Source organism: Scardinius erythrophthalmus (assembly GCF_964197995.2).
Source record: "Scardinius erythrophthalmus genome assembly, chromosome: 21".
Lineage (NCBI taxonomy): Eukaryota > Metazoa > Chordata > Actinopteri > Cypriniformes > Leuciscidae > Scardinius > Scardinius erythrophthalmus.
Window position 1 is genome coordinate 24,108,474 of NC_138241.1, and position 12,584 is coordinate 24,121,057.

At 38.2% G+C, this 12,584-nt stretch overlaps 1 protein-coding gene across 2 annotated transcripts in view; it reads left to right on the forward strand.

The window, feature by feature from the left end:
- galnt2 (UDP-N-acetyl-alpha-D-galactosamine:polypeptide N-acetylgalactosaminyltransferase 2) overlaps window positions 1-12,584 on the forward strand; it is a 76,489-nt gene that overhangs the window by 51,491 nt on the left and 12,414 nt on the right. For both annotated transcript variants that reach the window (XM_081351935.1, XM_081351936.1), the window contains exons 4-8: window positions 3,465-3,563; window positions 4,607-4,674; window positions 5,785-5,850; window positions 7,837-7,958; window positions 9,995-10,082. In XM_081351935.1, the coding sequence (XP_081208061.1) occupies window positions 3,465-3,563; window positions 4,607-4,674; window positions 5,785-5,850; window positions 7,837-7,958; window positions 9,995-10,082 (443 nt within the window). The remainder of the gene's footprint in view (window positions 1-3,464; window positions 3,564-4,606; window positions 4,675-5,784; window positions 5,851-7,836; window positions 7,959-9,994; window positions 10,083-12,584) is intronic.

Below are 12,584 nucleotides of genomic sequence, written 5' to 3' on the forward strand. Positions count from 1 at the left end.
AATAAATGTACCCAGAACTGAAGGAATGAAGAACACTAGTTTTAAATCCCTCTGTTAAACACTTACCTAAGCTGGTAATGAGGAACACATGCTTTTTGTTTACTCCTGAGAGACTTTGCTTCTGTTTTGTTACCTCTGATGGCAGCAGGCCATGTGTCTTATTGAAAATGTTTTTGGCGGGAATAGTTGTCTCGCTGAGGCCGTGTCCGATGTTCAGACCGCACCACTGCTCTAATAAAAAAAATAGACCTGCTTGCCAATCAATTAATGAATGATGCCTTTCTGCTCATGCCTGTATCTTTGTTTCTCATTCAGTCCATTTTTTATGAATACAGAGTATCTTCCTTATATGAAAAAAAAAATAATAATAATAATTGACACTGGTCAAAAAAAACAAACACTTTGTAATAAAGATTTTTTTTTTTATGTCTTTGAAAGAATTATCTTATGCTTACCAAGGCTGCATTTATTTGATCAAAAATACAATAAAAACGGTAATATTGTGAAATATGAATATATTTTAAAGTGTAATTTATTCCTGTGTTGGCAAAGCTGAATTTTCAGCATCATTACTCCAGTCTTCAGTGTTTCATGATCCTTCAGAAATCAATAATAACATGTATGGATACTGTGATACACTAACATTCAAAAGAAATTAAAACTTTTATTCATCAAGAATGGAATTAATTGATCAAAATAACAGTAAAGAGAAGACCATTATAATGTTACAATTATTATTTTTTTTAATAAATATGGTTTATTGAACTTTCTGTTTGTCAAAGAATCCTGAATTTTTTTTTTATATTTATTGGTGCTAAATTATTATTCATAATTTATCATCAAAAACAATTGAGCAGCAAATCATCACCTTAGAATGATTTCTGAATCATGTGGTGAGCATAAAAGTTATAAAAAAATTATACAAATACCAATTTAAGCAATTTTTTTAAATGTATTTGAATTATCAATTACTTAGATTAACTAATCAATATATATATATAATTAATTAAAGGGTCTTTTAATTTAATTTTATAAAGTCTTGATTTTTTTTTTTTTTTTCGAACATGTTTTCATGCTTGATTGTTCAAAAACACATAATCTTTCACGTATTTTTGCATTATTACAGCTCCTCTCTCCCCAGTCTGGGCGAACGCGCGGTTTCGATGAAGCCCCTCCTTCTGAAATACGAAATGTGCTGTGATTGGTTAGCTGCCCCAGTGTGCTTTGATTGACACTGCTTAGCGTGTGTTCGGGCCCCTTCGTAACAGCGAGCTCCACTCATTCAGATGTAAATAGCGGCAATTTCAAACCAATGCAAGCCTGATTTAGACTTAATAATAATGTCAAACAAACAAGAGGATCGTGCAGAACGGACTATTCATTCACAGATTATGCAAGCACGGCCTTCACAGGATGTTTCAGAGTGGTATGTTTTGTTTTATATTTGTCTGAAAACTGACTTCACATTATGATTTCATAAGATCGGAAAAATTGTAGTTCTTTAAAAGGGTCTTCTGTTAAATAAAATATCTCCCTTTGGAGTGGACTTTGAGCTTTGTAACCTTGCTGATCTTTTTTATGCTCAAACAACATTACACACTGACTAAAGTTGAAAAAGCAGAATAGGACCCCTTTAAAATCTTAAAACATAGTAGCAGGCATTCAGCACACTGAAACCAGAACGTTTATTCTATTAGCTATTGACTTGAGCAGTAACACTGGAAGTATTTGACAGTTTATTTGGTGCCATGCTGGGTGGTTGGAGGCCAGTGGAGGGGAGTGTGCCAATGGGATATGCTCTAAAAAGTGCTTGTCTTCTAGTCAAAGCCTCCATTCTATTAATGGCCAACTGCACAGTTATTCCTCTCGAGATCTCCAGCAAACAGTGCTAGAAATGTGTGCTGGCCCCTTAATGTATTACTGAGAAGTCCAGAAGTCTAAAATGGTAGAAACACCTATACTTTTTCAATGCAAATATTGATAAAGTTGGGAAAAAATATGGATGTGCCCTCTGTGCCACTTTATACCTTAAAGGGGGGGTGAAATGCTCATTTTCACTCAATCTCCTGTTAATCTTGAGTACCTATAGAGTAGTATTGCATCCTTCATATCTCCAAAAAGTCTTTTGTTTTATTATATTTTTAATTGAAAGATTGGCTGTACCGAGTCTTTCCGGGAAAAAAACGAGCGGCTGGAGGCGGGCCGTGTGGGCGAAGCTTAGCTGTGCTAACGCGCCGAGCTAACAACACACAGAGACATTTGTTCAACAGTTTTACTCACCGTTCCAACGCACGACCGCGAACCTTTATCATTGCGACTGCTTGATCCTTAAGCATTAGACGATCTGCAAATCCGCCGATCTGGGCTTTGTTTATAAAACAATCATCGTCGAAATGCAGGGAACAACAGTCTTACACAACTCCGTTTATGCTCAGGAAAACAAACTCCATCCACGGGTCCCTTAACGCCGGGTTCTTTGGGAATCTGTGCTGGGTTGTCTTGCCCTGGCAACCAAAAACACACTTCTTTGGTGACATTGACTTCCCAAAAGCCGGGCAGGGCGCTTTGATGGGCGAACTGCTTTCACTCTCTTGCTCTAGTCTACGAGTGCGCGCGCGCCCGCGATCTTACCGGAGACGTGCCCTTAGGACCCATATAAGGAAATTCCGCTCTATCTTACGTAAGACAGAGCCATACTCGGAAAAAACTTTCCGAAACTTGTGACAAACCGGAAGGAGTATTTTTGGAACAAAAATACTCCTTCAAACGTACAACTTAGTTTTTGAAACTTTGTCCATGTTTAGCATGGGAATCCAACTCTTTACCAGTGTAAAAAACTCAGTATGCATGAAATAGCATTTCACCCCCCCCTTTAATGAATGTTATTTCTCTGGCTGTCATGGAATTAGTGATGATGTGTAGTATTCAACCCTGACCTGTTGTTTAACAGAAGTGTAGAAGGAATTGACCCTGATTCCCCTGCCAGGAATCCAGTGGCCACAAAATCAATGGCATCAGTGCAGAAGAAGCTTTGTGCGCTCTTATCCTCGATGAGAGGTGCTAGAAAACCCAAGGATTAGCCCCGCGACTGTCAAATTAAAACCTCCGGGATATAAAGTGTGTGTGTGTGTTTGTGCGCGCGCATGTTTGGAGATACAAGTCCAGAGAGTTTAAGCATGCATGACCTCCTGTCCATCTCAGTCTCAGAGAAGCATTAAATTAATGTGGGCTTTGAGCTCCTCTGAGGGTGTGAGAGTTCATTCAGGTGTAGCAGTGTGACAATGGTGTTTCGCTGTGTTGTGCTTCCCTTCAATCCAAATGCCGCCATTTTATATTTTGATTTGTATCAACTTGACTCAATGTGACTTTTTTTGCAGTGTATAAAATTCCTTGCACTGAAAGGAAATGGAAAAGGAGTTTTATTTTCTAACTTTATCTTAATATGTTCTTTTCCTCTCTTTCAGCTGTCGTCACAAACAGTGGAGGACAGATCTTCCTGCGTCCAGTGTGGTTATCACTTTCCACAACGAGGCCCGTTCAGCTCTGCTGCGCACTGTGGTCAGGTGGGATAATCAATGTTTAATGCACTATGATGTAGGATTTTCACCATACCAAAATTTGGTTGCCAATACCAGTGAAATTTCACTATTTCTGTTACTAATTGCGATACCACAGCAAAAGCTGTTATTGAATACTTTTCTTTACTTTCTTTCTATTCAAAAGAACAGCATTGATTTAAAAGTATAAAAAATTTCATAATGTAAAAGTCTTTACTGTAACTTTTGATAAATTTTACAGTGTCCATGCTGAATAAGGCACTGTTTACACCTGGTATTAAGATGCGTTTTGGTCAATCTGATCACAAGTGGACAACGCTGAAAACAGGTGTAAAAACGGGGTCTAAAATGTTTTTAGCTTGTCCACTTTATACCACTTCCAGAGGTAGTTGAAAACGCATTCGACTGGATTGCTTTCATAGTGTAAATGCTCATGTGGTCGAAAGCATTCGAAGAGCCACAAAAGACCACCTACTCTTCGCCTACTGATTTAATGCGTAAATATTATGGGAAGAGCGCTAGCCAGACGGAATATAAACTTTGTCGCTGAAGACACAAATTTGGTTTGAAGATGAAAAATGTACCAAGCACAATGTTCTCTCACCATTCCTGATTTCAAATACACTCACAGCGTTCAGAGTTTGCTTGCGGCCATCAGAGCAGAAACGAAAGCTTATATATGAACGTTTCCGTGCGCGTTCATATATAAATTGCCATTAGATCGGAATGTACATTATTTTGGCCATTAGATTCAAAGATCTGGAAAAAAAAATATACATTCACCCGCCCATAGACCCTTCCCTCTAAGAAATCAGGACAGATGTGACTGATTAAAACACCAGGTGTAAAGGGGTATTTGTCTCCCTCATCTACTTGTGATCCAATCGACCAAAATGGATCTTAATACCAGGTGTAACAGGGCCTAAGAGTGTTAGATTCTTTATTTAAAATCTCTTACTATATCTTACTAACACTAAAATTTTGAATGGTAGTGTACACACTTCTGAACATACACATCCATTCAACCCTATCTCTTTCCCTGTCTTCAGTGTGCTAAAGAAGAGTCCTCTTCATCTGGTCAAAGAGATCATCTTAGTGGATGACTACAGTGACAACCGTAAGTGTTCTCATCTTTAGCCCTCAATCAAACTTAATGGTACAGAACTATATAGATCATATCTCATAATCATATAGAATCTTTTTACTGCTCATCGTGATTTTTGTTGAGCTTTTACCCCCATACTGGTTATTTTAGGTTATCATAGCACACTCTTGTTCCTTTGTCATCATAAATCATAGATCTGTATTGCAGAACACTGCAACAGCGGAGCTGGGATTTGTATGATTGTATAAAGTGTGTCATCAAGGTACCAGCCGTGTTCCTGAGCCCCCAATCCCATCACGTTTTTTGTTTTTGGATGCCAAACTCCTTGTTTGACCTCTTCAGATGTCTGAACTCTGTATGAACCATCTCCTGAAGGCAGTGCTGCCCTGCTTTATAACGCTCTGCTGCAGGGAGCCTGACAGACACTGGTCTTATTAGTCCAGCTTTTGCATACTGGCTTTTAAGTATGGTCTTTTCTATTTGGATAACCTCATGGCATTTTCATTCGTTTTTGTTTTTTTACAATATGTAGTGGGGGAAACTGTGCTCTTTTTTTCTTAAGTCATCATCTGTAGGCAACGAGAAATTCAGATGGAAGGGAAAAACTAATCCACCTGATTATATTTCAGCGTGTCTGCTATTAATTGAACTTCGAGGCGTTTGTAACTTGGAAATATAACTTAAAAAAGGGACATAATTCATTAGTGTTTTAAGGAAATGAGAAATGTTGCTCCGACCTTTCATTTTTCTTTACCTTTATGAGATTTAGCTTTCTCAGGATGTACGTTTTTGATCATTTTCTGGTGTTTTTCTCTTTGCCAGCACTCCAAATTGGATTTTTCAAAGCTTTTTGGATTTTTCAAAGAAATTTGGCCCACACTTTCATGCCTTTAAAGTTTCTCCAAAAAGAAGGGCATCTCTTAGTTGTATATGCAGCTGTATACGATGTGCCCTTTCTAAATATATGGTGACTTTTACAAAATTGTGCAGACCTTTTCTGGATTAAGGAGGTGGCACATCTTACCACATTTCTCCTGTGCATATTAACTACAGCATATAAAATAGAAGAGATGTATTGCCCTAATCACTTGAGCTGACACAATGTTTTCTTTGGACTTTCAGCTGAAGATGGTGCCTTACTTGGGAAAATCGAGAAAGTCAGAGTCCTACGCAACGATCGTCGAGAGGGTGAGTGATTTATTACCCTCTGAATCACAGGAACACTGTTAATCAAAACTATACCCAAGTTAATATGTAAGAGCGAGTGGGTCTCTTACTATCAGCTCTTATGTAGTCATTAAAATCTAGGCATCTATTAAAACAAGCTGAAGTTTTACTATTGCGACTAATTGTGACCAGCCTCAGCATGAAGTTATTAAAAGCACTCCATACTTCATAGGTGCAAATATGGAGAAAATAAAAAGTAGAGAAAAGCAAATGGTCTGTTTTGAGCTGAAGTGTATTTTTGGAAGGTGTTTTATATAACTGTCAAGCAAAAACTGCTGTTCTGTAGCCAAAACTGCAGTTTGTTTATTCGTTTCCAAAACCTTTTGTTCCAATAAAATTCCAGTCCAACTAAGCAAGCTCTCTGTATTTGCTTTCAAACGTTCTTTGATACACAAATGACTTGATAGTAAGAAAACAAAGAACTAAAGTTTCAGTTCCTGGTGAAGCTCATAGTGAAATAAGTTTACTTTACAAATGTACTCATACTGATCATATAGATTTTATTGTGAGGTAATAAGAAGCAAAATGGTTAATTATAGTATTGAATATTTCAGTGGATTCTTAGTTGTCCACATAAGCAAGATGAGCTTTCACTTATAATACAGTAAAGGAGTTCCAAATACTTTGACATGATGACAAGTTTGGTTTGGTTTTCGTTTCATTTCGTGGTTTGGCTTTTTTTTTTTTTTTTTATATATATATATTTAAGAGAATTCAGTAGGTAATAAAATAAGGAACAATCACAAGTATTACGTCCCTAAAGTGAGTGACATGAGGGAACACAACATTAAATAAATAAATAAATTCCCAGATCCTTTAACCCTGGTAGACGTGATCAAGATGCTGGTGCAAAAAGAACGAAGGGAGTTTAAAGGTGACATATTACGGTATGCCCCTTTTCACAAAATGTAATATAAATCTATGGTTTCCCCAGAATGTGTTTGTGAAATTTCAGCTCAAAACACCCCCCAGGAGTCAAAGTTGTCAAAGTTGCCCCTATGTGGGTGTGAGCATAAACACACCGTTTTTGTGTGTGTCCCTTTAAAGGCAAATGAGCTGCTGCTCCCCGCCCTCATTCAGAAAAGGGCCGATGCTTTACACAAGCTTCGGATACTCCAACAATAACAAGGGGACCTGAAAAGTCTGGTTTTCATGATATGTCCCCTTTAAATTGAGAAAAGGGATATATTTTTTCACAATAAAGTGCTCAAAAGAGAGAGACATAAACACACAAATACCGTTCACAGGGAGTAGGAAAATGAGCTCAGCTTAAAAAAATAAAAAAACCAACACATTTCAACTACAACCCGTCCCAATTAACTACGAACACAACAAGAAAAGAAAAATACAACAAACAAAGTAAAGTCTTCAGGCATTCAACACGCCCTACCTAATCTATACCAATTAAGAAAACTCAAAACAGTAATAGCATCCACTCCTTACCTAGTGTGTTAACAACGCGCTTCCCTTGGTGTTGCGAGATGGAAGTCTCGTGACATTCTTCCCTGTTCACCACTCTCTGGTCGGTTGTAAGACAATATGAGAAACTAACTAATAAAGGAAAAATAAAGATTCAAAGTTTCAAAGAGGTGATAGCGGAGCAAGTGAAAGTAAAAAAAAAGCTTTCGTTAAGGCTTAATTTTGCATTAATGTTCAACAGCTGATTTTTGTCTACCTGTAAACAATCCCTTCAGACATAACTATAAATAAACATAATTCCTCACCAAGATGGGCATTATATCATTACCTTTTCCAAAATTACTTTTTTACCAAACTTGGTTCCAAAGAACCGATACTTTTGACTAATTATGGTGCCCTGCACACTTGTTGTAGATCATTAGGTTAGGATATAGGGATAACAAACTTCTGCATAGTTCAGATTGCATCAGTGCTTTGAGTCTCAATCCTGTGTGTGTGTGTGTGTGTGCGTGTGTTGTGTGTTCTCAGGCTTGATGCGATCCCGAGTCAGAGGAGCGGATGCAGCCACAGCCAATGTATTGACCTTTCTTGACAGCCACTGCGAGTGTAATGAACACTGGTTGGAACCCCTTCTAGAAAGAGTTGCTGAGGTCAGCCATGTTTTTCTTTCTGTCTTTTTATTTCTTCTTCTGACACAAACAAGCATAGAAACATTGGGTCTTACAATTCTCAGATTTGGCAAATTAACCATTGCTTTTGGAGGCTATAATCAAACATGCTCATTACAGCAGCGGACGCTCAACAGCTCACTGCAGTTGCAAATGTCAGGCCAAGATGATAAAAGAGAAGAGTAGATGATAAGTTAATGTGTTTTCTTTGGCTGGCTGTCTTGACGCACAAACTTTGCTTGCTGTGCCATATCATTATACCTGTTTGAGTCCAATCCTGCTGTCAACGGCGAACAATTTTCAAAAAAGTCATAAATAAAAGTATGGAGGCAAACTAGTGCCATTCAACACTTTGAGTTAGTACAGCATGTAGAGAGTGTGGATAAGACCTCCGTGTCTGTATGTGTGTGCGCAAAGGGGTGTTGAATGCAAGTAAACATGCCCCAATGGCGGATGTGCAAGTCCGGTCTGGTTCAGGATCAGACTGACCTTAAAGAAATATTTGCTTCAGTTCCGTCCCTAGGCACACAGAATTACTCTGATATTGCCTCAAGGCTTTTGACTCACAAAATAAATAACAGTGAGTAGAAGAACAAGACACTAAGAGTACAAATTACAGGCATAAAGGAAATAAGAAGTTTCATAACCCCATTTATATTGTTAGGTGTCTTCACTTCCAGTTGGATGACCCAGATAAGCACATAATCAAATCGTGGAGTTAGTGACCCCAGAAGCGCTTCATCATGATGATTATACTAAGTATGAGTTAAATGTTGTCCTGCTTCTGGCGAAGTACCTATACATGGAATTTATTTTGAAGCGGAATAATTATTATAATTGAAAATATATTATAAGCAGAAAGAAGATATTTCTGTGCATATGCCTTAATTTCAGAACAGATCTGGTCAAGAGTGGAACTCCTACTGAATCTGTTTTTAATGGTTTTTGACATTGACTTTTCTACTTGTTGCGTCCACTCATCATTGGTCCTCATCAGGTTGAGTTCTTCCAGTTTTATATCAGTACTTGCCTTAATACAAACCTTATGCAGTCAATACAGTCAATTTCCTGGTGATGTATATAGGGCTAAAATTTTAATGATGTTAATTTTTATTTATTAATTCTTTGTTGCCATTAGTTATGAAAACCATTTTGTTTATTGGAAAATTTCCATTGGGGTATAATTTAGAAAAATGCTGCAAAACAAATTGCGTCATTTTTGGAGTCATTTGGTGTATTTATTTGTTAAAATGTTCCATTTTTCAATCACAGGCACTATCATTTTAACCAAAAAGTGATGTGTTGTTTTAAAATGTTTAATGCAAGAAGTAAAATACAGTAAAAACCAAGTTAAAAATAATCGAAGCATGTTTTCATTCAGCAAAACAATTCGTCTTTCACGGTTAACTAAAGATAATAACATATAAATATATTTTTAATCTATTAAACCAATGTATTAATTTACCAATTTATTAATGCATTGCATTAGTATAACATTAGTATAAGAAAATTATATAAAAATTGCCATGTGGAAACATTACAGCACTGTGACAAATGAATTTGTTAATTCAGAGGTGAGGCCACCATTGGGATGATTTGATTCGTCAGGGTGTCCCAGAATTGTCATGATGAATATTGGAAGATATCTGAGGAGCAATACATTTACATTTAGTGTTAAATCTCCATGCCTGTCACGTACAGTTGATTGCCTGTCTTTTCTGGAGTGTTAACTCATGGTACTTGACTTTAAATACTCCGGTAATGTGTCAGCGAACCTCTCGAGATTAATGGGATTTTCCTAGGTATTTCTGATGGATTTGCCTTGATTCGTAACGGCAGTGCAGTGCACATTTCTTAATTCATGATCAGTATATGTCAGGACTTTCAGCGATCAGTTGCCACATCTTTAAAGAATGCATTGTATCAGAGATGTGAGATGAAATCTGTTTTCATATGCTTGTACTCTAACTGTCATTGTAGTGTCAGAACAGCTTCACATCATTTATTCTTCTCGGCAGGATAAGACTCGGGTTGTGTCACCCATCATAGATGTCATTAACATGGACAATTTCCAGTATGTGGGGGCATCTGCAGATCTTAAAGGAGGTAAATCTTTTTCATCAGCTCTTATTTTAACACAACAGTGAAATCACTATCCAGAGCTGTTTGTGTGTATGTAATATGATTGCATCCATTCATGCATGTATTTACAGTATGCACATGTTAAAGGATAGTACAGCAGATGTCACTTGTTAGATTTAATGTGCAGGGCTATAATGTGCATGGTATGTTTAAATGCATGTTTGTAGTGAGAGCAATACAGAGAGAATCTGTGAAGGCCGCGCAATGTGTAAAAGAGTGAGAGAGCATGATGAATCTCAACAAGAGGAAATGTCCTTTTGGAATGAAAACCATTTGATTGATTTTTGTCTGGGGGTTTTAGGCATAATAACTCTCTATCTCTGAGTGGAATAGCTTTTCCTCTAAGCTCAGAGGCTTCCGGATGCAGTGGGAAATGATATGGAAATGGATATATCCATGTGAGAGGTCCATGTGCTGGTTAACTGGCAATCAGACTTTCTCCCCAAATGTATGAATCGTAGTGGTGTGATGCCGCTGTGAAGCACAGTGCTGCATACTGCGGACAGTAAAAAAGAAAAGGAAAAAAAAAGTGCTTTATTTACTGTACTATGTAAACCAGTACAAAAACATTTTAAATAGTAGTTTTGTCACTTTGATATGCAATATTTTGATTTTGGGAATCAAAATTATTTATAGTTAGGGCCCAAGCCCTGAAAGGGCGAAGGCCCTATTGTTTTCGTAAGGATTATTTTTTTTTAGGGCCCAAGCCCTGAAAGGGCGAAGGCCCTATTGTTTTCGTAAGGATTTTTTTTTTCTTTTTCTTTTTTTTCTTCATTATTTTTTTTTTTGCCTTTTTGCCACTTTTGGGGTCCTTAACATGCTCAAAAACTCTTGAAACTTTGCACACGGGTCAGAACCCGCGGCCATCAGGGCCAGACTGAAGCTGGTACCTGGGCGTGGCAGGGGGGCTCGACAGCGCCCCCTGGAATGGGGTCCGAAATCTTGGTCCATATATCAAACACGCTTGCATGTAATAATATGAAACTCAGTACACATATAGATCTCATCGGGCCGCACAACTTTCGTGCTCTGAGTTTTACAAAAGCCCAACAGGAAGTCGGTTATTATACGTTGTTTGGAAAACGCATACAATGGAATGTGAAATACTCCTCCTAGGGAATTCATCCGATCGCCGCCAAACTCGGTGTGAATGAAGTCAAGACATTGAGGATGAATTCTTGCGAACAGATTTTTGATATCTCGAACGGTTTGGCCGTGGCGAGGAAACAAATTTATGGCGAATAATGGGACACAGGAAGTGTGTTATAACTTCTGCATACATTATCTGATCTTGCTGAAACTTCAGCAGTGTATTCGTTGTAAGAGGCCGATCACATGGATGTGACCTTTATGAGTCAAAGTTATAGCGCCACCAACTGGCAACAGGAAGTGTGTCACTTTCAAAATGCTTTGAAATCACTTTCTTATTTTTACCCGATTTGCTTAAAACTTTATGTGTATAATGTAGACACCCGGCAGATGTAGACCTGTGGAAGGATTATTGATATCTTAGATACTGTTGCCGTGGCAACGCATCAAACTTTAATATTCTTTTCGGATTCTTTTGAGACTCTTCACATGCTTGAAAATGCATGAAACTCGACAGACACATCACATTTATTATACAGTAGACATGTGCAAAGTTTCAGAAACGGGCGTGGTGGAATGGCTCAGTAGCGCCACCTTTAGTCAAAAGTGAGGGGGTTAGTTTTATCAACAGCAACAAAACTTGGTATGTGTATTGTTCTCATCAAGACGGACAACTTTCTAATTTACAGTAACTAGCTCGGACCAAGAGGAAGAGAGATATTTTGGTTTGAATGTGTTTTTTTTGGAGAATTTTCTCTCCCTCTCTCTGTGTCTCTGTGTGTGTCAGGGGAGGGGGGATCTGACTATTGCTTTTATATTGTTAATCAAGGCTTCAGGGGCTTTTGGGGTCCTTAACGTGCTCAAAAACTCTTGAAACTTTGCACACAGGTCAGAACCCCCTGGCATCAGGGCCGGGCTGAAGCTGGTACCCGGGCGTGGCAGGGGGGCTCAACAGCGCCCCCTTGAACTGGGTCTGAAAACTTGGTCCATAGATCAAACACGCTTGCATGAATTACTATGAAACTCGGTACACATATAGATCTCATTGTGCCAAACAACTTTTCCCCCGTCAAGTTTTACGCCAGCCCAACAGGAAGTCGGCTATTATGGGTTGTTTGGAAAACGCTTGCTGTGGAATGTGAAATACTCCTCCTAGAAAATTCACTGTGTCCCCTCCAAACTCGGTGTGCATGTAGTCAAGACTTTGAGGATGCTAAATTGCAGACGGATTTTTGATATCTCGAACGGTTTGGCCGTGGCGAGGAATCGAATTTATGGCGAGAAAAGAGAAACACGAAGTGAAATAACTTCTGCATACATTAACTGATCTTGATGAAACTTCAGCAGTGTGTTCGTGGTAAGAGGCCGATCAGATGG